At 48.2% G+C, this 26835-nt stretch overlaps 1 protein-coding gene across 1 annotated transcript in view; it reads left to right on the top strand.

The window, feature by feature from the left end:
• TPR (translocated promoter region, nuclear basket protein) overlaps positions 1–26835 on the top strand; it is a 190365-nt gene that overhangs the window by 144939 nt on the left and 18591 nt on the right. Inside the window, 10 exon segments of the mRNA XM_044300517.1 lie at positions 2435–2565; positions 4971–5181; positions 6851–6994; positions 7195–7393; positions 8417–8619; positions 8691–8749; positions 17595–17788; positions 17929–18183; positions 18265–18410; positions 19169–19246. Coding sequence (XP_044156452.1) covers positions 2435–2565; positions 4971–5181; positions 6851–6994; positions 7195–7393; positions 8417–8619; positions 8691–8749; positions 17595–17788; positions 17929–18183; positions 18265–18410; positions 19169–19246 — 1620 coding nt within the window.

Genomic DNA, 26835 nt, shown 5'->3' on the forward strand with positions numbered 1-26835 from the left:
ACTACTATTTCCTCCTCTTCGGATGCATTGTGGTATGAGTCCTGCCTGTTGGCACCCTCTGCGCTTCAGTCTGATCTGCTACCAGGTTCAGGCCGCTCTTCTCGGGAAGGTCACCCAACTTCCCTTGGGTGCTCGCTTACCCAGGTCCGGGGGACCTCCACCTTGGGTTCTTCAAAGTATTCGCCTTCTGCGAGGCGGTGAACCAGGCGTCTCAAGGTTCTGCCTTTGAGCTGTACTATGGCTTCCCTGTTGTCCACTCCTCCTTTCGGTTGGAGGGTGTTATGCTGGCCTCTGTTTCGACTGTCTTTTCTCGCCGGCTCTGTTTGGCTCCCGCTCGGTACAGATCACTCCGATGTGGCTTCTGACCCGGCCAGGCTTCAGAGGCTGTTCCTTCAATGCCCTCCCCTCTGGGGAGAGCATGGTTGTTCATGTGGATGGTTCCATTTGGCCTCGTACTGTATCCCTTGTTCACACTGGCTGTGCTAGCTGTGTGCCTATTTACCAGGTCTACCGTGTTCTACCCTCCTGTGGGTGCAGATTGCATTTTCCATTCTAGGCAATGGTCCTGCTGTAGACTTACCTTCTCGGTAACTTGGGAGGTCTACCCTTCGGTCAAGATTGTCCTTAAATCTCCCACACCAGGACTGTAGAACGTCTTCCTGTGGTGGCTACATCAGCATGGACTTTAGCCTGTCTTGTCCTGGCGAATTCTGGGCGGACCCTTCGGTTTGTTTGTCTGTTCTCCTGCTCCCCCTCTCCGGGTGCATACGGGACAACGTTGCTCGGGGGCCGACGGGACTAGTTTTGCCGACCCTTCTGCCTGTGTTACTGGTCTGCCCCTGATCACTTTGGTTTTTCACCCTTGCCCAGGTGACTCCAGCGGGCTCGCTAGTGTTCGGTCCTGGCCGTGTTTCGTCCAGGATCTGTTGTAGGACTTAGGGTTTTTACCTGGGGTTCTGTGGGAAGCTGGGCATTCCCCCACTCTGCCTTTCTCTCCCCATGGTTCTGTCTTTCTCCAGTCCGGCCTGGACCTGGGACTGGGACTCTGTTACTTCAAGTGACGGCGCTGTCCTACCTCTTCCAGCGTTTCCCGACCCTCTGGGCCTGTCAAGACCTTCTCCCACGGAGTGGCTCTTTGGTTCCTCTGGTACCGCCCTGGGAACTACATACTGAGCTCTCGGCGCTCCAATCTTTCCCTTGGAGCAGTTACAGAAGTTCTCTCTACTCATTCTGTCCTGTACGGTTGTGTTTCCGTAGCCATAGTGTCTGATGGGTGCCTGAATGGTGGCCCTTGTTCCGAGCCTTCGGTCTTTCTCCAGGACAGGGCTGTTCTCCATCCAGTCTCTTCCTTCCTTCTGAAGGTGGTGTTTGCCTTTCATTTCGACAAGGCATTCGTCCTCCCCTTCCCACCCCTGGGAATGGACACTTTACCGATTTGGACGTTGTTTGGGCCTTGCAGTTTTTACTTGGAGACCTCCGACTCTTGTCGACGTTCGGTCTCTTGTGTTTCCAGGAGGTCCATGCAAAGGATTGACTGCCTCCAGGGTGGCTTTCCTCCGCTTATCAGAGTGGCTATTGCTGAGGTTGCCGCACCAAGGGCAGGGTTCTGCCTTTGGTGTCACCATTCATTTCACCAGAGCAGTCGGTGCCTCCTGGGCCGGAGGCATTGGACTTCGGCCATGCGTTTGTGCAGACGGCCACTGGTCTTCCTTGCACGCTATTCAGGGTTCTACAGGGTGCATACTCTGGCTTGGCGGATGCTGCCTTAGGTCGCCTGGGTCTGCAGGCGGCGATTCCTTGATGCCTTCGGGTGCTTTGCCTTGGTGCTGTGGTCCCTCCCCTCTTGGACTGCTCTTGAACGTCCCACGGTCTTCTGTGTCCCCCAAAGAAAATGGGCGAGAAAACGAGATTTTTGTATAACTTGCCAGTAAAATCTTTCTCGCTCTTCCTTGGGGGACACAGCACCCACCCATTCATTGTTTTTCTCTACACGGTTTCAGAGTGTGTTTTACCCGTTGGGTAGTTGGCTTATTGATTCCACTTGTTGGACTTTGCCTTTTCTCACTACTTGGACACGCAACTGGCAGTCTCTCCCTCCAGGCTGAGGGTATAGCTGTGGAGGAGGGGCTTAACAGTTTTCACCTAGTGAGTTGAGCTATACCCAAGGTCTTCTGTGTCCCCCAAGGAAGAGCGAGAAAGAGATTTTACTGGTAAGTTATACAAAAATCTCGTTATTTATTGTTTGTGGGAGTGCTTCTCTATGTCAGCTATCGCTGTATGCACACTCTCACACTTAAACTGTCTAATCACATGGACGCCTAAGCATGAAAAGTGATTTCAATTATTAAAATGGAAGTTATACTGATTATTTTCCTGCAGCACTATATAATTTATCACAGACCATCACTAATTGTGCTTGCTTTATCATTTTAAGCACTTGCTGAACCAACAAAAAGATACAGATGTAGAAGAAAATAAAAAGTTGCTTTCTGAACGAGAGGTTAATGTTAAACGAATTCAGCAACTAACTGAAGAGACTGGAAAGCTGAAGACTGAGATTGCAAGGTAATTGGATATTTCTGTAAGTTCTTGTTTGATAGCATAATCCAACATAGTGGGTTTGGTTAGAAAACCCATCAGGAAGTTCTGCTTGTGAACGTCCCATCAGGATGCAGAGAACTGGGGGTTAGAAAGTGCTGACACGAGTTATATTTACCAAAGCTTATGCTTGACAATAGCATGAACAATTCAGATTGACTGCTGGGAAGAGGAACACGCCAGGGTTGTCCCCTCTCGCCATTGCTTTTTGCCCTGGCGATTGAGCCCTTGGCTGCCATTCTCCGGTCTTCGGCTGGAATAACAGGATTTATGAGGAGAGAGTAACATTGTACGCTGACGATCTTCTGTTTGTGGATAATCTTCCTTGCTCACTCCCTAATATGAATATTATATAGGAATTTGGAGGGTACTCGGGGCTTAACAAACTGGGTTGATCAGCACTGATGCTACATTCTGAAGATGCTAATATAGCACTTCCTACCAATATGATTTATCCCTCAAGTTGATAGATTCAAATATTTAGGTATTTGGCTTACCCCTATTGACTATTTATTTTAATCTCTTGCCACTATTCGATAGATTGAAAGCTAAAATGGAAGCGTGGATCAAGCTACCACTATCTGTAATGGGTCGTGCCAACCTGATTTTAATTTATTTGGATGCTGCAAATACTCTATATTCTACATAATCCTCCTTTTATGGTTTCCTTTATATCTTTTAAGCGCATAGATAGTATATTCAGGGACCTTCTTTAACTTAAGGGAACCCCTAGAATTAAACTTGGTAAATTGTAACTGGAAAAAGGAGGGGTGGGACTGCCCCATCCCTGGGTATATTAGCTTCACAATTACAATCTTTACAGAGATGGGGCCTGGCAGCAAACCGGGACTCATGCCAGTGGATCTAACAGCACCACTTTAGTATGACGATTTTGGTGGGGTCTCAGAGTTTGCACCATCCTTGCCCACTTTCTCGCTCCTACATACAGTATAGTGAAAATGTAAGGATCTACTGGGTGTTCAGGGCTGTACACGGTACTCTCCAGTTTGGCATAATCGTTTATTCAGGTGAATTGTTCATGCTGGAAGGTTTTGAGGCCTGGGAAAGAAAAGGTGTAAAATATATTCGCCAAATATGAGAATTACATCCTTAAAACCTTTCAGACTTTACAGAATGAATTTGGACTAGAACACTCAGTGTTCTATCAGTATCTTCAACTGTGGCATGGCATGCCATTCATTCTCGGGGGCGCACAACACATTTACCTGTCTCTGCTACTGGGGTCTTTGATAGGATAGTTCTGGCCCTTGCATCTAAAACACTGATCTCCTTTTACTTATAGGGATCTCTTGCCAAAGTGTGTTTGAGACCCTTTACAGGTCTGAAGGATAAGTGGGAAGCAGATATTGGTCCTCTATCCGACACCCAGTGGTAAAATGTTCGGGCCTACACTGTCACTCTTTATCAGTGGTACCGCGTAGGTCAAAATACATTTTACTACATAGGGTGTATAGGACACCTCTATTGCTATATAAAATGGGTGTTCGGACAGATGCTAGTTCTAGATGTACCCATCTTGAAGTGGATACGGCTCATATGTTGTGGTCATGTCTGGCTCTCAAGTCTGTGGTCTGCAGTTTACACCCTTCCGGATGTCTATGATGTTGCACTACCAAAAGTCCCCAGGGTTGGGCTCCTGGTTTGTGTAATGGATATTCCTGCCACAGATGTAATAAAGTTGGTGCTGTATTTAACTAGGAAACTCATAGCTAAGTATTGGCTACAATCATCTTCTCTAGCTCCAGGGATAACAATGAATAAACGTGGCAAATATGGTTTATATTGAATGGAAAGCATTGTGACGAGAGGCATTAGGAAATTTGAGAAACCATGGAAGGCTTGGATTGTGCATCCAGGGCTCGCTACTGCGACTCTGTTGCGCACACAGGTGCTGCCATTTAGAGGTTTCTAATCTGCCTTGGAGTAGCTGAGATGTCAGGCAGTGTGTGTGTGGGGTGGGGATATGGGGTTTATGTTTTGTACTTTTTGTGTATCTTTGCATGTTAAACTTTTAATAGACAGATTAATCAAAAAAAATTAGATTGACACTTGTCATATTTGTGCCAAAACTTGCGACTTTCTGAGCTTCTTGCCACCATTTAAAATTATTGAGAAAATGGGGTGTGTCCTGCCATGTTTTCTATAATCTACACTAGAAGCTCATAGCTGGATTAGATTTCAATTTCTGGTGCATGTCAGATTTATTAAGAAGCGGTCTCTTAATTTGCCACTTTTTACTCCTGTCAAAACTGGCGTAGGTAATGCCAGCCTTGGTAAACCTTTCCCATTAACTTTAGTCTGGCTTTCCTGTGTGAATTTAATTTGCAAAGTTTCTTGCTTCTCTATGGCAGGTTAAATGCATCTCTAAATACATGTCAGAGTCAGTGTCAGAATGCAAAAGAAGAGACTGTAAAACTGAAGACTGAAAAGGAAAATCTACAGAAGGAGCTTAATGCTAAAGTAACAGATATACAAGAGAAGATAAAAACAATCACCCAGGTGAAGAAAATAGGAAGGAGATACAAAACACAGTATGAAGAGTTAAAGGCTCAGCATGATAAGGTAAGATGCACTTCATAATATTAAAGACTAAGGCCTCTTTCACACGGGCATCGCGTGTGAGGGCCGGATAGAATGCGGGTGCGTCATGGGAAAATGTGCCAGTGCAAAGTGTTTTTAGTGCATTTTGCACGCGCGTGAGAAAAATCGGCATGTTTGGTACCCAGACACGAACCCGGACTTCACAGAAGTTTGGGTTAGGTGTTCTGTAGATTTTATTATTTTCTCTTTATAGCATGGTTATAAGGGGAAATAGCACTCTTAATGCAGAATGCTTAGTAAAATGTCCATTGAGAGGTTAAAGATGATAAACAAATTTAACTCACCCCATCCACTTGGTCGCGTAGCGGATCTCCTCTTTCTTCAGGACCTGGGTAAAAGGACCTTTGACGTCACTGCGCTTATCACATGGTCCATCACCATGGTGATGGACCATGTGATGGGCACAGTGACTTAATCAAAGGTCCTTTTACCCAGGTCCTGAAGAAAGAGGAGGAGATCCGCTATGCGACCAAGTGGATGGGGAGAGTTAAATTTTATTTTCTAACCCCTCTATCCCTTATTTACTTAGCAGTCTGTATTCAGAATGCTATTATTTTCCCTTATAACCATGTTATAAGGGAAAATAATAAAGATTGCGTCCCCATTCTGATCATCTCCTTAGCAACCATGTGTAAAAATCGCACCGCTTTGCACACAGCCCCATTCATTTCTATGGGGCCTGCTTTGTGTGAAAAAAATGCACAATATAGAGCATGCTGCAATTTTTTCAGGCAACGCACAAGTGACGCATGAAAATCACAGCTCATGTGCCAGCCCCATTGAAATGAATGGGTCCGCATTCAGTGCAGGTGCAATGCGTTCACATCATGCATTGCACCTGCGCGGACTACTCGCCCGTGTGAAAGAGGCCTAAACGTGGATTTGCACAGGCCTGTGTTCAGACCGATTATCGGTAAAAATGTTTCTACAGATGCTCGTTCCTGCTAATCTGCCCATCTAAAGGTACTGCAGATTACCCGATGAATGAGCAGCAATCTCTCATCCTCATACTGTGGAGGAGGTAATTGATGCATGTAAATGCTGCACTTCACCTCCACTTAACAAGTAGCCAACTGTCGAGAAGGAAAGATTCCTTCTCGACAATAGACTTCTCCTTGCATTTGAATGGGTCCGCGATCCCGCTGTTCCGCAAAAAGATAGATGTTCTGTTTTTTTTTGCGGAATGGAAGTATGGGACGAAACCCCACAGAAGCACTCCGTAGTGCTTCCGTAGGGTTCCATTCCGTGCTTCTGTTCCGCACCATTTTGCAGCTCTGGATTTGTGGACCCATTGAAGTGATGGGTCCGCATCCGTGATGCGGAATGCCACGGAACAGCACCCGTGTATTGCGGATTCACAATACGGCAACCGGGTGCACAAAGAGACCTTTCTCTTGTGAGAGACTGTGACTATTTCAGGGAGAGAGCTGTAGTAGAAAGGACACGCCCTCTAAACTGCCAGCTTAAAAAGGTTATCATTTACTCAGATTTTTCATTATTTACATTAATCCTTGCATAACCCCTTTAATTTATCCAGTCCCAAATACTCATGCTTGGGTGAAAATTAAAACCAGGTTCTATGCATATTTGGAGGTATGAAGTCTATTACAAGTTCTTGATTCTTTAACAGTTGGTCGCTGAAACTTCAACAGCCCAGGCAAATCAGTCGGAAGAACGAGCGGCTCAAAAAGAGTTGCAAGAATTGAGGGATTCACGCGCACAAGCTGAAGTCAAACTGTCTGCTCTCGAAAGCCAGTTGGAGACTATGCAGAAGGTAACTTATTTTGTTTTAAGGGGTTGGAGACTGCTGGGTAGATGGAAGCTGTCTGCCCATCTGGGCAATGATCTCCGGCCCTGTACTTGGAGAGGTCAGAGATGAAGTACCTGACATATTTGCGTCAAATGATGCCTTTTTATTTTGTTAACCTGTTGAAGCAATGTACAAAATATATACAAGTGATTGTACTTTTGTAGACTATTGATGAAAAGGAAAATGAAGTGAAAGCCCTACAGGAACAGATTATACAACTTCAGACAGAATTATCCAAAGTCCACAGAGACATTCAAGACAAGACTGCACAAGAAGAGCAAATGCGTCAGCTCATGAATGAAAAGGAAGAGAAAACCAAGAAAACTCTCCTTGGAGCCAAGCAGAAGCTTGCTCAACTTACTGGTGAGGGCGCATTGCCGCTGTAGTGGTTAATGCATATGTGACTGTGCAGGGCCACGAAGTGTGCCCGTACATGTAGTGGTTTGTGCTTCGTGGCCAAGAACTGCAGCTTGGCTTCTGTTCGCACTGTGGTTGTGCATTATTATATATTTTTCATCTGCACAATCACATGGATGAGAAGCAATTACTTATGTGTTCCTCCCTTGTGGACATGTACAGGCACTCTAAATTGCACGATGGTACTTGCTTGAGATTGACTAGTACATGTTAAAGTTTATCTAGGATGTTAAAAATCAATGGAAGTTTTATTAATATAGGCCATCAATATTAGATCTGACCCTGGGTACAGCCAGCCAGTCAGCTGTACTCCCACGTTATCTCTGTACTTCTAGTAGCGACTGCCTGGTATGTTGGCTCACTACAGCCTTTTTGCTTCTCTTTAATAAGTTGTAGATTACCGTATATTTTGCTTTATAAGACGCGGTGCGTCTTATAAAGCCACTGCTTGAGCATTAAATAGACTTTACATATGAAAACTGCTGTGAGTGGGGCCCGGTGTAATGGAGTACAGTGACTGCATCGGGCCCTGCCGCGAGTGCAACAGCCCCTCCTCCCACCGCGCTTTGCAACATAGCGACCGGAATTGTGTCAGTGTCAGCCATGTAAAAATTGCACCATTCGCTTTAGGGTTTAACAAGAGAGCAGGGCCCGGTATAAAGGGGTCATTGAGGGGACACCTTAATAATGTGACACATAGGGCCATGAGGGGACCAGCCTAAGATGCCATGTGTGTGTCATCCATAGATAATCCCCCATAACAGTGCCTCATCCACAGATATCCCCCATAACAGTGCTTCATCCACAGCCCACCATTAGTTCAAAAGCACACCTTTTTGGTTCTAAATACATATATATTTTTATTTTCTGTCTTAAAAACGTAGGTGTGTTTTTTATAAAGTGAAAAATACGGTAGTTTACATCTGGTATATGTCTTTAGCTGTTTAAGTTTGTTGCATTTTTAAACAGCATTAAAGGAGCAATTATCAAGTGAAAAGGAAGACTTGAAGCAGCGACTTAATTCCCTTGAACAGCAGAAGGAAGAACTAGATGTTAGAATGAGCGCTTTGAAATCACAGTACGAAGGGAGGATCTGTCGCCTGGAGCGAGAGCTGCGTGAGCAGCAGGAACGGCACCATGAGCAGAGAGATGAGACTCAGGAGCCCTCAAAGGTAAAGCAAAAAACCTGAGGGCAGGCTTGACTTCAGTAGTTCCCAGCTTATATCGGACTTTCATTTTGCAGGGGCCAGAGCAGAGACAAATTACAGTTAAACCGACTGCTGCACCTGGTGAAAGGGGAATGTAAGTAGAGTGATTGTAACTTCGCATTCTTTAAACCTGTTCAAGAACAGGAAGAAGACACTTCTGTTCAAGAAAAACCTAGTATTTAGACCGAGATCTCCAAAACTTATTTGAATAGTCCATCACAAATTCAGCATTTCTCAGTTAGGTATTAGACTGGTTGTACAGCAGGATTTGCTAAATGAACATCACAAAGGTCCTGATGTAAAGGAAGCCAGTCAGTAATTGTCATGTATACTACCAATAAAAGCTTTCCCCAGACTACCCCTTAGACAAAGGAAAGCTATCTACAGTCTAGTGGGGCTACCCCAAGACCAGGACCTGAGTCCTAATGTTCCCCTTGTTTTCATGTTTATGACCATTTCTAAATTAAGACATTAAAGGCTTTATAAAGTGTTTTGCACAGTTTTCTCCAAATAAAACAAAAAAAATATTAAACAAAAGCCCTAGGTGTCACAGAAAAAGAAAATGCTGCAAAAATTATTTCATTAGTCCAAAAAATAAGTTACAACTGTTAAAGGGAACCGGTCATCAACTTTATGCTAACCTTACTAACGGCAGAATTAATGAAGTAGAGACGGGTGAGTAGATTTCAGCCGTCTGTCATTTATAAGTTAAAGGTAAGTGGTTGCCGAGAACCAATATCACAATCATTGCAGACCTGGCCTGGAAAAGAGTCCCGACCACCTGAGAAGAGTCATGGTCGTACATAATTCCTGCCCACCTGCTGATGACTGACAGTCTTCTACTTAGTTTTCTCCCTTTCTCTCTAGGAGAGGACTGCCAATCAGCAGATGGGTGGGAGAGCAGGAGATTATGAACAACCATGACTCCTCTCAGGTAGATTTGACTCTTTTCAAGGCCTGGGCTGCAGTGATTAAGATGCTGGTTCTCGGCAACCACTTACTTTTAGGTCATGAGTGACACACCTCTGAAATCTGCATTTCTGTCACTAATTTATGCTGCCCTCAATGAGGTCAGCATAAAGTTGATGACAGGTTCCCTTTAAACCACCACGTGTACTAAATCACAAAAGGTCGTTAAGTCCTTTTTCAGGCCTGGACATTACTGCTTTCCCTGCTGGTAAGGGAAAGTGCTTTCTGGTTATTGCAGGGCACCAGTCACACAGATATAACCTGTAACTGGTCGGAGGCAGTAATAAGCAAATGGGCGCCGTTCTCTGCAGTGAAAGAAACCGCCAATTTATGAATAGGAGGCATGATGGAAGTAAATGTCGCCACTTAAGTCCCTATTACACTTCGCGGTTTTCAGGCAAATTAATGGGAAGAAGTGTTCATAGGAATTCCTTTCCTGATGTATTTTTCCTTATTAGGCAATATACTTGATAGTTACCACCTAGTCTTAGGATGCCATCCAGAATACCACCTCATCCTATTCTTAAACTGTTGAGGCTGTGTCTGCCTTCGTAAGCCTTCTTCTGCAGGACGAACGTCTTTTACAGTCTTCTGGATAAAGACTGTCCTTGCATTAGTAGTGTCTCAATGCATTGTGTTTCTTCTCTACCTTTTTGTCATGGGCAGCTCCCTGGCAGTCCAGTAGTTGCCCCACTGTGGGCTGCAGAGTTATTTTTTTTTTCCCTCAATTTTATTGGGGGACACAGCACCATGGGTATATGCCGAGCTACCACTAGGAGACGACACTAGAAATGAAAGATTGCCTCTGCCCAGGTGGGCTATACCCTCTCCAGACTCTAGATTAATCTGTTTTAGTCTAGTGTCTGTAGGAGGCAGACATGACCTGCACTTCTGCAGGTCTTGCTGCTACTTTTTATTTTATTTTATTTTATTTTATTTTTTTTCTCTTCACTTTACAGGCTGGACTAGGCTGCACCAGTTCCTGCCTATTTCCTGGCATCCAGGATCTCTGTACATGGGGGGGGGGGGTCGCTATGACCCCCCCCCCCCCCCCCCCCCGCCCTTCCCTCTTCCTCAGGGCATTCCTTCTACACCTCCCCAGGTCCGCTGCTAAGGGTCCTTCGTTTTCGGCTGCTGCATCTACTTTGATCCCTGGCTCCAGTTGTGACAAGGCCACATCTTTTTTCCTATTTTTTTTTTTTTCTTCCATTCAGGGGTTCTATTGAGCCATTTTTCTCACTAATGGGGGTCGCTTTGACCCCCCCTCCGTGTGTAACCTTTTTTGTAGCCTTTTGTAGCTTTTTTTTTTTTCTGCCTCCCAGCATTCTGCAGCATCAGTCTGCCGGGGGGGCCTCATTTTTTTTTTGGCTACATTATCTAATCTAGCCCCTGGCTCCTGCTGGGACTAGGCCAAATTCTTTCCTGACATTTTTTCTGGCTTCCTGTTTTTATTCTAGGGGAGTTGCCTGCCTCATGGCCTTCTAGAGGTCTCTGCAGGGAATTTCCGGTGGGAAGAAGAGGTGTTCTTCACAGAGGGTGCTTTCCCCATCTTCACAGTGCCCCTCCCCTGCATGTAGCGTCATTGGTGGGATGCACTATCTTGGGCCCCTGTTCGGTGGTTCATGTTGTGGCAGGTACCCTTCCCTCCAACCATCCCCCTGGATTGCATCTGCTCCTGCAGTGGCTGAGGGTTGCTTTGCTATAAGCCTGGCTGGCCTGCAGTGACTGGATTCTGGGCTCAGTCTGGTTACCCCCCCCCATGCTTCCTGCCTCGGTCCATATCAGGGGGCAGAGTCCAATAGCAGCCTACCCTCATAGGTCCCGCTCATCCCCTGCATCCTGGTTTCTTCCCAGGATGGGACTAGCACTGTTTCTTCCCAGGACGGGACTAGCACTGAGGGAAGACGCCTCAGGTTTCTTCTGCCTTATTGGGGGACTCCTCTGCACCGATTCTGACTCGGAACAGAGCATCAGGCGGTCTTCTGCCATACAGAATCTCTCTTGGTGGTCAAAAACAAATGTCCACTGAGTAACCACTCCTCTCCAGGGTTGGCATCCCCTTTAGTGGATTTTAGTGGTCAGGTATTTAATCGCCCAGGTAAGCTTGCTGCCTCTCCAGTAGGTGGTGCTTTACCCACCATCTTGTTTAGAACGCCTCCACACCCATATGGTGTCCCGGGTACATACGACTTCCCCTTCACAGGGGGTACTTGTACCACTGCCAAATGCTGTATCCAGCAGACTTTCCTGGTTCCGATGTAGCTTGTTTTTCAGCTGGAGTAATTTCACTATTACCAGGGGCTATATTCAACACACCGTCCTAGTCCGAGAGTGTTCCAGGTCACTGTAACTTCAACCTGAGGTTTACTTCTGTCATTGTTAAGGATCACCCCCCTTTCTTGGGTGTGGTTATCTTCAGGGATGATAAAGGCGGTCTGAGCACTTATATTTACCGTAAACCCACTTCCACCAACTCCCTCCTTAGTCATCCTGTCCCTCTTAAGAGAGGGATTCCCACCAGACAGTACCTGAGATTAAAACGTAACTGCTCAGAACAAAATGATTACCCTCAGACTGGCCTATGAGAAAACTAAAGTATGCACACGAACGGAATTACTCTACCCCACGATCAGTAGGGCACGTGAATCTCAAGGTACTGTCTGGTAGGTACATTTGATGCTGCTGCTTCCCAAGTGAGGAGGATCCTGGCACGTCACTGGGACAGTTTATTGATGGACCCAGACCTGTCAGAGGTTCTTAATCCCTCCGTTTCCCTCACCTTCAGGAGAGGTAATAACTCAAGGGATAGGCTGGTACACAGTCACTTTACCCCTTCAGCGAAGCCACGGACGTGGTTGGATAAGCCTGTGACGGGATGCCACAGGTGCGGACATTGCAGCTTCTGTGGCTGCCTGTCACAGGGCAAGACGTTCATTGGAGAACCCAACAACACTGTCCACCATGTGAGGGGTTTTATAAACTGCCGCACAGCCGGTGTGATTTATTTAATAACTTGTGTATGTGGGTTACGCTACATTGGCAAAACCTTCAGGGAACTGCGCAAACGTATGGGGGAACACTAAAGTGACATCCGTAACAGGGATACCCCCATAGCTCACCATGTGCAGTTGTCCCATGATGGACGCCCTGCGTCCATTAGTTTCATGGCCATTGAACGTGTGGCTAAACCCGCACGTGGTGGCGACTGGAATAAACACATTCTACAAAGAGAATGTTGGTGGACGTTCACTCTAAATACGGTTGCCCCTCATGGTCTCAATGAACAATTGAATTTCAGTTTTCTCTGATCACTAATGTTCTTGTTCAGCCCTGTGGGCTGATTTGGTCATATAAACCCCCTTTTTTGGGGGGTCTTTTATGTGGGACAGTGGGCACACACTGCCATGTCCCCTAAGAATGTGTGAGAGGGACAAGGGGGTTATGGTCCTGCTGGACCAATGAGTTGTTTGCTCCCCCTTTTGTGTTTGCTCCCCTCTCCCTATTCATTTTAATTCATACTGGAGCGGATTTCTCCCTGTGACTATGCCTTCAGTGGATTAACCACTAGGGGGCGGTCCAGTTATGAGATTGTGCAGACCGGAGGAGCGGTTTCTGCATGACATGAATTGCGCCCCAGCCCAACGGCCTGCCAAACTGACAGTATTGAGATTGAACTGTTGGTCTTTACCTGCCGTCTGGGGCACTTCTGCGCAAGTGCGGCTGCTGCCTGACTCCGATCCTGTGGCCGCTGCTATGACGCGGCCGCGCTTGACGTCGGTGCGTCTCTGCGGTCACATGATGCGGAACTTCAGTCTCAGCTGTGCGTTCCACCTCTAGCCTCATGAAACGCATCAGCCAGGGGTTTGGTGCGCATGTGCGGTCATGTGACTTCGGTTTCTCCGATCACATGACCGTGATAGTGAGACGCTTCACATGACTTCATCAGCAGGCGTCTCGGCTGTAGCCAGCTACTGATGACGCGTCTCTCTTGGCCCCTCAGCCTTTATAATGGGGTAGTATCGCCCCATTTGCTGCCGGTTACTCTACTACAGCAGACGCCACCACCCTGGGTCTTGCTTATGTTTGGGTCCACAGCCATACGCTGACCGCAGCCACCAAAAAGTGAGTTATTCTCCTCCATTGTCCCATACTGGATGATTGGTGGAGATTCATTCTGGTTACTATATTCATGCTTTGTGTTTTATTTTTATTTTTATTGTTACCTTTAAGCTTAGCCACATACTGACTGCAGCGACTGTACAGGTTATTCCCCAACTATTGGGCTATAGGCCGGTAGGGATAACCATCATTCATGCCCCGTGTCCCCTGAAGAATCCTGGGGCCTCTATTGAAGAAACGCGTCAGGTCACTTGAGTATTCCCCCGTTTAATCCCTATTGGGGGTTTGGTGGGGTACATCTCTAACAATCTGCATCTGTGTTGTTCCAATGTATGGAATTATTTTTCCTATTGGTTAGGGCCTCATTAGGGCTTTCAATATAGGATCAGAGTTCCAGTCTGGGCCACCCCTTGCAGGGCTTTTTGGACCCTATCCCTTGGACACACTTTTTAGGGTGGACTAGGACAAGTAGGGAGGTACTAGGACTAGTGGGTAGTACACACCCTCCCCTGACGTCTATATCTGTCCAGCCCACCATCAATATTTTTGTTTTGTAACAGTCAGTGCTCTCTCCCTACGCTGAGGGTACGCACGTCTTACTTGTTTGTCTGTAGGGGCCTTTTTATCTCCTATATATCGTTAAAAGTAAAGTTTTATCTAGTATACTGCCCCTTATAGTTTTTCACGATTACTTCTCCAGACGCTGTAGCAATTATACTGGTCTGGTTCTAGTGTGCACCATTCAGACATATTTCTCCCTTATCAGGCAAAGTACAGATGCCGTAGCCATTGCACCGGTCTGGTTCTAGTGTGCACCACGCAGTCATATTACTCTTTCATCAAGTGGAGTACTTATACCATTTCCAGATGCTGTAGCTATGTCTCCACTCATTGTGTACATCATGCAGCCAGATTACTCCCATTCTCAGGCAGAGTATTTGTAGTATCTCCAAGTGTTGTCCCCTGTTACAGTATGTGGCCAATATGGCTCCTTCATTGCCATTTCCTGGCTCTAATCTGTGCTAGGCAATCATGTGGCCCCTCTCCATGTGGAGTGATGGTACCATCCCCAGACACTGTATTCATTACTGTTTTGACTCTGCATCTGGCACCCCTTTACTGTCGTCCTCGGTGGTGTACTTGTACTATCCCAAGGCACTGTATCCGACAAACCATCCTGTTTGTAGTATCTACCTGGTAACCATATGCCCCCCCCACCCCCTTTCTTGGGCGGAGTACAGTTGCAACTGTTAGATCCAGTATATAGCTGGCCTGTTCAGATCTGACGCCTGGTGCAGTACCTCCTGAACCAGGCCCTCTTAGTGCACCTAGTCTATTTGTTGCCCCTGTACTAGGCATGATTTTTACTTTATTGCTTGATGCACTACTTAACAGGTCTTCTAAGTCCTGTTATGCACCAGACAACCACACTCCCTCTGCCATGGGCAGGTTGTTGGCTATCATGCTAGGTTTGTTCTTTGTCAACCCTATAAAGTACTACTGTATTCCGCACAGCCGCGTTACCCCATTTCATGGATGGAGTACTCGAGTTGTTGTTACTGCCTCTCTGCTTTGTTTTCAGAGTTACATGGCCCAGTCCTGGCAGAGTACCTGGATCACCACTGGATGTTCTATCCTGCAGGGATACGTAGCATTGTCAGTACCAGCCGCTCATGCAGTTTTTGGGTCATTGCTGGACATCCTCTCTGATATGGCTGTAACAGGACTAGTGAGCGCCACACACCTACTTGGTGGGTGGAATTGTCCGCTGCTCGCTCTGGTATCGGACATGGTCCCGTAATTCTTCCATGGTCCGGGCATTCTTGGTACTCCCTTATGTTCTCTGATTAGTTGTCCTGCATGACAGAAGTGCCGTTCGCTTAGGCCTTGCCATTGTCTGCACCTGTCAGTTTCTCCACCTTCCTTGTAGGTTTCATTGTGCTCAGCTGGTAGCTAAGTTTCTACATGTCAGTGTAGTCTCTCCCGTCTTTCCCAGGCGAATTCCATGTCAGAAAAGAATGCGGATGTCTGGCGATTCTTTTACAAAATCCAGTGTGCTGTCCGCATCAGCATTTCCGGAGCGAGCCCCCGATCTTCCGGTCCGTGGCTCCGGATAAAAAAAAATGTCCTATACTTGTGCGCAATTGCGGACAAGAATAGGAAGTTCTATGGGGGTGCCGGCCAGGTGCATTGCTGATCCGCAATTTGCGGATCCAAAATACACTACGGACGTGTGAATGGACCCTTAGTTTGTCTCCAGGATTTTTATTTTATTTTTCTCCTCTTGGTTCAGGACTGCTCCTGTCCTTTTCCCAGGCATTTTCTCTTCTGCTAGGTTCCCTCATGGTCTTATTTTTCTTGTTGGATCTGTCCTCTTATAGATCCTCCTCCTGGAACATCCTATATGCAGAGCGCTAGGCAATTACCAAATTACCGACAGGCGCCTTTCCGGTTGTGCTGCTTTCCTATTTCTTCAGGGGGGGAACCCTGGCTCTTCCAGATCCTTCATCTGGCTCTCTAGTGCGCACTTGATCAACTCTCGCTTCTTGCGCAGGACATCTAGTACTGCTCCCTATCCTCTAGCTTCTTTATTTTTCCAACCTTGGGTGGAGCTGGGCGTCTTTCCTTTGTTCCTTTCTTGCATATGTTTTTTTTTTTTTTTTTTGGTCACTTGTTCTTGGTATCCTACTGGTCTTGCACAATTTTATTTCTTTGCACTGTTCCTGGTCCTGGAGCCTCTCAGCACACTTCCTTAGTTTTTGATCTACAATTTCATGCTATGGCCTCTTGGTTTTGTTGTCACATGGTTCTCCTGCACCTGTGCGCCCAACTTTTTGCATGAGAATTCCTTCCCACGGGGGCTGCTTTGGGACATCCCATGGTGCTGTCCCCCAATGACATTAACGAGAAAATTGACTTTTTGTACTCTACAGTAAAATCCGTGTCTCGTTCAATTCATTGGGGGACTCGGATCCCACCCTTTGTTTTCATTTATTTTTGTCACTGGGCTGCTGCTCTTCCTTTCCCAGTCCAGGACATGTTGGTTCTTTTGTTTCTCTCTCCTAATGCTATTGGTACAAACTGATTAGCCTACTGTCTGTGAAGAGGGTATATTCTAGTGGTAGCTGGATCTATACCAATGGTGCTGTGTCCCCCAATGAATTGAATGAAAAAAGGGATTTTACTGTAAGTACAAAATTCAAATTTTCCTGTTCACTCAGACTTCACCACCCCGTTCACTAACAGAACGTCCCTAATGGTGGGTCTCTGTTCTGCTCCTGGGCTTAACATAGTTCTTACCCCAGAATATCATGCAGTCCAAGTCTAGGAGTACTGGAGCTTGGATGTAACAAGAGAAATGGTGATGCTCTCATGGCACCAAAGGCCTAATTTATATATTAAGAAAAATTATAACATCTTGGGAATGGAGCCTCAGATCAATAAGTGTTTTAATCAGGTGAACCACAGCTATTTGTCTATGCAAACAGTTGGATAGTGTGGTCGCTGGTGACGGTAATTTCACCTCTTTCAAAGTAATGGGGTGAATACCCAGTCCCCATAGCGCTGTGCTTTTATTGTGTAAAAAAAGTTTGATACATATGCCAATTAACCTCAGATGAGTCAAGGACAGTACTCATCTCAGGTAAACTTGCATATGTATAAAATAGTTTTGTTTTTTTTTACACTATAAAAGCACACAGAGCTATGGGGACTGGATATTGCGGCTGTGCTAGCGGCCATCTAGCAACCTATGTCCTCAGGTCTATACACACAATCCTGGTGACAGGTTCCCTTTAAGCTGTGTCTGTTAAAATTATAAAACTGCTTTTCATATGTTCCTGATGTTCCAGGGCCAGTATGACCGAACCACCAACTGCTAATATCAGGCCTACTCCAGTTGTGGCCACACCAAGTAAAGTGACAACAGCACAAAGACCACCAAGAGCTAGTATTCGCCCTATGGTCACCCCAGCTGTTGTCTCTACTCCAACAACTACCCCGACGGCTACGGTTATGCCCACCACTCAAGTGGAGACACAAGAAGGCATGTATCCTGTAACTTCAATATAAATTGCTGCGTGCCTATATTAGTTTTACATTAGGCCCATTTTCTTATTTTTGCAGTAGAGTATAAGATAGTACTTGGGCTTAATTTTTAGCACAATTTTGTTTAATTTTATGTAGCAATGCAGTCAGAAGGTCTTTTGGAGCATGTTCCGGTATTTGGAAGTACCAGTGGATCTGTTCGTTCAACCAGCCCCAATGTTCAGTCATCACTCTCACAAGCCGTTCCAGCTGTCCAGCAGCAAACTGCTTTTGTCCAGCCCACCCAGCAGTCACATGCTTCTATAGAACCTTGCACTCCAGAACCCTCTGTGGACGTTGTCCAAAGCTCTCCTATAGAGAGGCCGTCTACATCTTCATCAGTGTTTACCAACTGTAAGTTTCTACAGCTATAATATTCTTGTAATATAATCATACGTAAATTTACAGTTACCTAAAACTAGATCACTTTTACAGCTTCAGCGACACCAAGCTCTTCTATGTCGAAACGTCAACGAGAAGAAGGGGAAGAGACCTCTGTGGAGACCACAGAACAGTCCATGGAGGAGCCTGACTTGCCTGTTAACAAAAAGCTGAGGACAATCCAGAGAGTTGAACCAGAGGTTTGTTTCATTGAATGTTTTGGGAACCACCTTGGACCTTCTCACCGATGTTCCTTACTTCTTTGCAAGCCCTTTTATGTATAATTTAGTTTTGTCATTACCAGCGTAAAAAAAAACTAGTTTATGATTACACTTGATTAATATCATTGTGTGAACAGCATTTAGGCCGATTTGTCCCTTGGCATACAGAACATAAGCAGACCCTGTGTAGTCTGAACCTGCAGGTATACCACCTTCTTTGTCCTGTACTTCTAGCTGAGCTCAATTTGGAAGGTTGACACCACCTGAAGATATTTATTTAAGGCTGTATTAGACAGCCCGATGTGGCAGATGATAGATTGAAAGGTAAGCATTTCCTCCCGGTAATTGCCTGCTCACTAGTGGAAGAGACAACGGCTATTACATGTAACAACTTCCTCCACAGAACAGGGAGAAGCAATTGATATGCCATCACTTGTCCTCGTGCTGTGGTTTGCCGGCTGCAGATCATGATTAGACACCACGATCTGCAGCCTTCAAACAATATATTATTTTTTTAATGTGTCAAAACATTTAGATTGCCTGATGACCAAGTGTTTGCTTGTTAATCGGGCAGTTGCTGGCATTATTACACTACAAGATGATGGCTACTAAGCGTTCACACACTCACTCTTTAACTATCATCTGCTGAAAAATTAGCAGGTGTAATATAGGCTTTAGCCATTTAGAGTACATGGCCTGAAAGTGAATGTGTTTTTTTTTTTGTTTTTTTTTTAAAGGAGGATGTTTTGGCGGAAGACATTCCTGAGGCAGAATCACACTCGTTTGATCAAGAATCCCAAGAGACGCTTGTACAGGTGATCTTTTGTCTGTTTTCTCTCTACTCGTATTCATGTGCATTTTTAAAGCATTCCTAGATGTTCAAGAGAAGCCCTGTGGTTAAACTTCCCCCATTTCTCGTGCGTGGCATTGGGGGACACAGCACCATGGGTATATGCCCAGCTGCCACTAGGAGGCTGACACTAGAAACAAAAAAGTGTTGGCTCCACCCAGGTGGGCTATACCCTTCTGCTAGAGCCAGAATAACTCAGTCTAGTTCTAGTGTCCGTAGGAGGCAGACATGACCTGCTAGCAGGTCACCCTGCTTTTTTTCCCCTGCGTCCCTCCCCTTGTGGGTGGCGCTCTGGGAGGTCTTTTTTTTTCGCCCAATCCAGCGCCAGCGTGGGCTGCTGGGGGGGGGGGCGCGTTTCTGCTTCTGAACGGCGTTTCTTAGCCCTGCTCCTGTCTCTGCTCGTCGCCATCCTGCTCTCCTGCGATCGGCTTCCTGGGACACAGCACCATTGGTAGTGGTAGGCAGCCTCTGGCTGACTTTTTCTTTACAGGCTCCACCATCCGCCCTCATGTCTTCCTCTGGTCAGGCCCCCACTCCCTCCGCCGCCATTTCCACTCATTACGCCTGCTCTGTGTGTAATAGGAAGTTCCCATGCGGCCAACCTACATCCCTCTGTGTGCAGTGCCTCAACCCCAGGCCCGCCCAGTCCGCTCCTGCGGCCTCCACTTTGTCGGTTCTCCCGGAATGGGCTGCTACCCTGTCCCAGGCCATAGGTAGCCTTGCTAGCCTCTCCCAATCCCTGGCACAGTCCCTGGACAGTCTCCCTGCCCAGATTGCGGCCGCCTCTGGCAGGGCCCCTACCGCTGGTGATACGCCTGGCGTCAGTTCCCGTCCTGGCTCCGGCACTCGGTCCCGCAAGCGACCACGTACGGTCTCGGCTGGGTCCCACTCCTCCTCCGCTACCCCGGATTGCTCCCCGGTTAGGTCTGAGTCGGGCGAGATTTCTTCTTCAGCCGCTTCCGCCGCTCCTGGGGACTCCTCCGCTTCAGATTCTGAATCTGAGCGGTGCTCGGCGATGTCGGCAGCCGTACAGGATCTCATCAGGGCCGTTTGGGACGCGCTCCATGTACAGGACGTTCCTTCGTCCTCCTCCCTGGAGGCGGTGTCCTTCCGCCGTTCTAAGCGGTCCACGGTGTTTTTCCCGAATCACGAGGATCTGGACGCGCTCCTTGCCAAGGAGTGGCGCCACCCTGACCGGCGCCTTCATCTCACAAAGGCCTCTGATGTCCCTTATCCCTTCTCGAGAGGATTCGGTCAATCTCTGGCCGATTCCCCCTCTGGTGGATCCTCAGGTCGCTCGACTGGCGAAACCTACTACGCTTCCCCTGGCTGATGCGGCTTCCTTGTCGGATCCCGCTGACAAACGGGTCGACTCCTTGGCCAAGTCCGTTTTCATCGCAGCGGGCACCGCCATCCGCCCTGCGTTTGCTGGCTCCTGGGTGGCCAAGGCATGCGCTATCTGGGCAAAGCAACTTCTCCGTGCCTTACCTGCTGACTCTGACCAGGGGGACCTGGCAGTGCTTGCCTCCCAGATCTATCAGGCTTCCAAGTTTCTTTGTGACGCCTCTATGGAATCGGCTCGCCGCTCCGGGCGTGCGGCCGCCAACTCTGTGGCTATCCGCCGCACCATCTGGCTTCGTTCCTGGGCGGCGGACTCCGCCTCCAAGAAGGCTCTGATCTCTCTTCCCTTTCTTGGTGGAAAGCTTTTTGGGAAACGCTTGGAGGAGCTCATCTCTGAGGCCACCGGAGGTAAGAGTTCTCTTTTTCCTCAGAATCAGCCTCGCCGCCGTCGTTTCCCCGGGTCGTCCTCCCGGACGCGGGCCTTTCGGGCCCCTCCCGCCCGATCTGATGAGAAGCCTTCCAGGCCTTCCTTTAAGTCCAGGCCCTCTTGGCATGCCAAGCCCAAGCCCGCTCGTCCCCAGTCCACTAAGCCTCCTTCCGCATGACTCGATCCCAGTCACGGTGGGGGGGCGCCTGCTCGTCTTTCGGGATGTTTGGCAGGCAAACGTATTTTACGTGTTTCTTCCCCCAGAGAAGGTCTCTTCTCTTCAGGCGGGGGTGCATCTTCTCCGCGGGCCGTCCTCTCTGACCATCAGGACGTGTATGCGTGTCCTGGGGAGGATGGTGGCCTCATTCGAAGCCATTCCCTATTCCCAATTTCACTCCCGGGACCTTCAGTTGTTCATCCTATCCAGGTGGGACAAGTCCCCGGAGGGTCTCGATCGCCTTGTCCGTCTCCCCCCTCAGATTCGCCTGGATCTGTCCTGGTGGTTGCTTCCCCGGACGTTGTCCCTGGGCTGGTCCTTCCTCCCTCCCAGTTGGCCGGTGATCACGACCGATGCCAGTCTCTCGGGATGGGCAGCGGTGTTCGAGTCCCTCACGGTTCAGTGTCTGTGGTCTGTTCAGGAGTCCTCCCTGCAGATCAACGTTCTCTAACTCAGGGCAATTTTCTTAGCGCTGTCGCACTGGACCTCTCGTCTGCGCGGCCTCCCAATCCGGATTCAGACGGACAATTCCACCGCCGTGGCTTATCTGAATCATCAGGGGGGCACCAGGAGCGTGATGGCCCTGCAAGAGGCCTCTCAGATCCTGCGTTGGGCGGAGGAACACGTTCCCGTTCTCTCCGCCGTCCACATTCCCGGAGTCGACAATTGGGCGGCAGACTTTCTCAGTCGTCAGCTCGTCGACCCGGGCGAATGGTCTCTCCACCCGGAGGTGTTTCTACAACTGTGTCTCCGATGGGGAACTCCGGACGTGGATCTCTTCGCGTCTCGCCTAAATCACAGGCTTCCGCGCTATGCCGCGCGGTCCAGGGATCCGCAAGCTCTAGCGGTCGATGCCCTAGTTCTGCCTTGGTCCCAGTTCGACCTTCTGTATCTCTTTACGCCCATCCCTCTTCTGCCTCGAGTGCTCAAGCGTCTCAAGGCAGGCCCGGGTGCCGGCGATTCTGGTGGCTCCGCAGGGCGTGGTACGCAGATCTTGTGTTTCTGCTCGCCGACGTTCCGTGGCGTCTCCCCCTGCGCCGCGATCTCCTTTTGCAGGGCCCTCTGTTCCACCCAAATTTACCGCAGCTTCGTTTGACGGCGTGGCTGTTGAGGCCGCGGTCCTGAAGGCCCGTGGTCTCTCGGACTCTGTCATTCAGACGATGCTTCGCGCTCGGAAGCCTCAGTCGGCCCGTATTTACTACCGGACCTGGAGGGCGTACTTTGCTTGGTGCGAGTCCGGACGTTTTCGTCCCCTCCTTTTTTCGGTCCCTAATATTCTGGCCTGCCTTCAGGCTGGTTTTGAAAAGGGGCTTCGCCTGGCTTCTCTCAGGGGGCAGATTTCTGCCCTTTCGGTCCTTTTTCAGCGCCCTGTGGCCGCGCGGGCTCAGGTTAGGACTTTTCTACAGGGTGTCGCTCGCCGAGCCCCTCCCTTTCGCCTTCCGGTGGAGCCGTGGGACCTGAATCTTGTCCTCAATGCTCTTCAGTCCTCTCCTTTTGTGCCCTTGGCAGACATCTGTCGTTTGTATCGTTTAAGGTTGCCTTCCTTGTGGCGATCACCTCTATCCGCCGGGTCTCCGAACTGGCGGCGCTTTCCTGCCAGTCGCCTTTCCTGGTGTTCCATCAGGACAAGGTGGTTTTGCGCCCCGTTCCTTCCTTTCTTCCTAAGGTTGTCTCCTCGTTTCATATCAATGAGGAGATTGTCCTTCCTTCTGCCCTAATCCTTCTCACCCTCGGGAGAAGTCTCTCCATTGCCTGCATGTTGTTCGGGCTCTCCGCTGGTACCTTCGCCTCACGGAACCCTTCCGTCGTTCGGACTCTCTTTTCCTGGTTCCGGCGGGTCCTCATAAAGGTTTGCCTGCCTCCAAGGCCACCATCTCTCGCTGGGTTCGGTCGGCTGTCAAGGAGGCGTACGCCGCAAAGGGCCGTGCTCCCCCTTCCAGGTTGACCGCTCATTCGACTAGGGCAGTTGGGGCTTCCTGGGCGGTGCGTCATCGGGCTTCGGCTGCCCAGCTTTGCCGGGCCGCCACCTGGGCGTCAGTTCACACTTTTTCTAAATTCTACCATATTCATTCCCTGGCTTCTGCTGACGCCAGCCTGGGGCGTAAGGTTCGCAGGCAGCGGTGCTTTAGGTTGCCGTCTTGGCATTCTTCTTCCCTCCCTCAGGGACTGCTTTGGGACGTCCCATGGTGCTGTGTCCCCCAATGCCACGCACGAGAAAAATGGATTTTTTGTACTCACCGTAAAATCCTTTTCTCGTAGTAGGCATTGGGGGACACAGATCCCACCCTTTCCTTTGGAGCATTTATTCTTGTTTGTGGTTCCGGCATTTGTTGTGGTTGTTGGGTTCTCCAGTTCAAGACTTGTCGGCGTTCAGTCTCTTTTTAGTTCAGGTGTGGCGTTCCTACTGCTTTTGTACTGACTGAGTTATTCTGGCTCTAGCAGAAGGGTATAGCCCACCTGGGTGGAGCCAACACTGTTTTGTTTCTAGTGTCAGCCTCCTAGTGGCAGCTGGGCATATACCCATGGTGCTGTGTCCTCCAATGCCTACTACGAGAAAAGGATTTTACGGTGAGTACAAAAAATCCATTTTTTCCCACTTATTTGCCTGTGTTTCTCTCTTCCTTCCATGTCTTGTCACAGTATAGCAAGTATACCGTATTTTTCGCCCCATAAGATGCATTTTTCCACCATCAAAAGTGTGCGTCTTATTGGGCGAATACTAATGAAGCGCTTCCATTTTGGAAGCGCTCATTAGTACCAGAGGACCGGGAAGCAGTGAAGGCTCTGTACTCTTTCTGGTCCTCTGCTGTCGGCTGTGCAGGCTGCGTACAGCGTGAGGGCGCTCTATGACCTCATGCTGTGCGCGCCGGGTCACAGCACAGCAGACAGAGGAGGAGGAAGACCGAGCAAGCTGGAGGTGAGTAGCGGTGGCGTCCAGGAGAAGGAGAGGTAATTATAATTTCTTTTTTTATCTGCTCTGTGGCACTTGTTGGCATCTGAAATGGCACTTGGGGGGCATCTGAAATGGCACTAGGGGCACATAATGGGGCTTCTAAATGGCAAGGGGGCTGATCTGAGGTCTGATTAAGGGGCTTATTAACATTGGGAGTCTGATTGGGGCTTTCAGGTGAGGTCTGATTAACATTTGGGGTCTGATTGCTGGCCTGATCTGACATCTAATAAAATATATTTTTTTCTTATTGTACTCCTGTAAAACAGTCTTATAGGGCAAAAAATACAGTATATATTTTATCTATTCAGACTGCTCGTGACCAATAAAAGGTCTATATTGTATATAAAGATAAAGGGATAAGGGGAATTAGTGTCAGTTTCAACAACTACTGTATAGAAAAATTCAATTGGCGCATTGTCTAATAATTGGCCAAACAGCACTAGGTGACAGCATCTATTTCAGCACAGAAGTAAAACGCCCAGTGTCAATTGTCCAATTCAGCACATTAGCACCTTCCTTCCTTTAGATACAATGCATGAGTTTTTAGACAGATATGCCAGTCTGTCTTCAGGGCCTTGCTCATCACCTGCTTAAAGGGACTATAAATCAGAATCCTAACAAATAAAAAAACATACAAGCTGTAGCCGTGTGTTCTCCCCTCTCCTCTTCCCTCTTCTGCTAGTGCACATGAGCCAGTAAGTTTGAGAGCCTTAGGCTTCGTACTTTTTCTACACAGTGAGCATATCATTTTTGTTGGAAGAAATCTTAGTTACCAATAGTATGAAATACAGTGCCAGAGGTAGTAACAGTAGTAGTACACACAGTAACACCAGCCAGCTGTACCTCACTGACTGCTAACAGTACAGGGAGTTTTTGTGCTAGAAGCAATGTTACTGACTAGGTATACTGCTTCTGTCCCTGTGTAACTAATGTATACCATTTGCAATCTTTACACAGCCAAAGTGACCTCCATTATGGCTCTACATCTTTCCAGAGCTCCTGAAAGGCAAATCTGCCTAATTTTCCCTACCACTGGCTTAAGTACTTGCCATATGCATTCCACCTTCCATAGGTAAAGTAAGTGCACCACCATTGGATACGGTTCCGACTGTCGCGCTATCCTTCCATAGGTGGAGTGTTGCACATCACCGTGCTTCCTGTTGCATTACCCCCTTCCACAAGGATCTACTAGCAGGGGGATAACTAAACATCTTCGGATACTGCAATTCAACTGCGCCACGGCTCTAGGTGCCTAAGCTTATTTCACAAGGGGGCGTGGCACAGTCGGTACCCGTGGGGCCTGATACTTTTTTGGTGCTGGTTTTGGGCATGATTATTACATCCCCTGTCTTCTCAGGGGGTTACCTAGCATCACTTGTGTCCTAGAGACCACCCCCATCTCCATGGGCCTCCATTGTTACAGTCGGTCATGATATTGTCCGCATCAATACGTAGTGCGTACACCATTGCACATATATGGTGAGTACGTTCCTGTGAGTCAAGTGTTTCACTGACTCTATATTCTCTATCCACCACTCCTCCTTCTCTGGGAAAGTGGTTATGCGGGCACTCTGGTTTAGCTGCTACAGTGTGTTCTCCCCATAGGTGCAGCCTTTCACTAATGCTAGAGTTTGTGGTCGCTGCAGTGGGACATCCCTCTCCCCCTATCCTAGCCTTAGTAGTTCCTACGTTACTACCTTCCCTCATCTGTTGCACGGGGTATTCGTTTGGTGGCCTTCAATTTCCAGGTACACTCCGGTCCCGACTGGTAGGCTGTGGCGCCCTCCACATCCCTCCTTCTACAAGGACTCCTCCATTGGTCCGCGTGTGCTATGGTATCTACACGAATGCTTCCCACCTTTCTCTCCCGAGCAAGAGTTCCGGAAGCATGCGGCATGGACGCCCTGGTATCTCTTTCGCGGGAGTTTTCCCTCCATATGTGTTTTTTTTTTTTTTTTTTCTCCCCCTTCCCTTTCTACCCAGGGTTCTACGGAAGATCAGGATGGAGGGCATGCCGACAAATCCTAGTCGCTCCAGATTGGCCCAATTGCGCGTGGTACGCAGACCTCGTTCTACTTCTAGGAGACGGCCCTTGGTCACTGCCATTCAGATGACCTTCTTACACAGGGTCCGGTCTTGCATCAGCATTTTGCTGACAGAGTGGCTATTGCAACCGTCATTCTGACATGGAGAGGGTTTTCGGCGGACATCATCCTCACTATAATTCAGGCCAGGAAGCCTGCATCGCTCAGGATCTATTATAGGACCTGGAAGTCCTTTCTGGGCTTCTGTGAAAGCCGGGACATCCCTTCACTCCGTTGTTTCTCTCCCCACGGTCCTATCCTTCTGCAATCAGGGTTGGACCTTGGTTTAGTCCTTGGTTCCTTGATGGGTCAGGTGTTGGCGCTTCTGTCCTGGGGCAGCTTTCCAGTGTCCATGGCAACCTTCCTTCAGGGAGTGGCACATACGGTTCTTCCGTACCATCCTTTACCGCCTTGGGATCTGAATTTAGTTCTCTTAGCATTCCAGCCTTCTCCCTTTGAGCCCTTGCAGGATATCTCTCCAGCTCCTGTCCTGGAAGGTAGTTTTTTTCTTGTGGCTATCACATCCATTAGT

Source organism: Bufo gargarizans, chromosome 7 (assembly GCF_014858855.1).
Source record: "Bufo gargarizans isolate SCDJY-AF-19 chromosome 7, ASM1485885v1, whole genome shotgun sequence".
Lineage (NCBI taxonomy): Eukaryota > Metazoa > Chordata > Amphibia > Anura > Bufonidae > Bufo > Bufo gargarizans.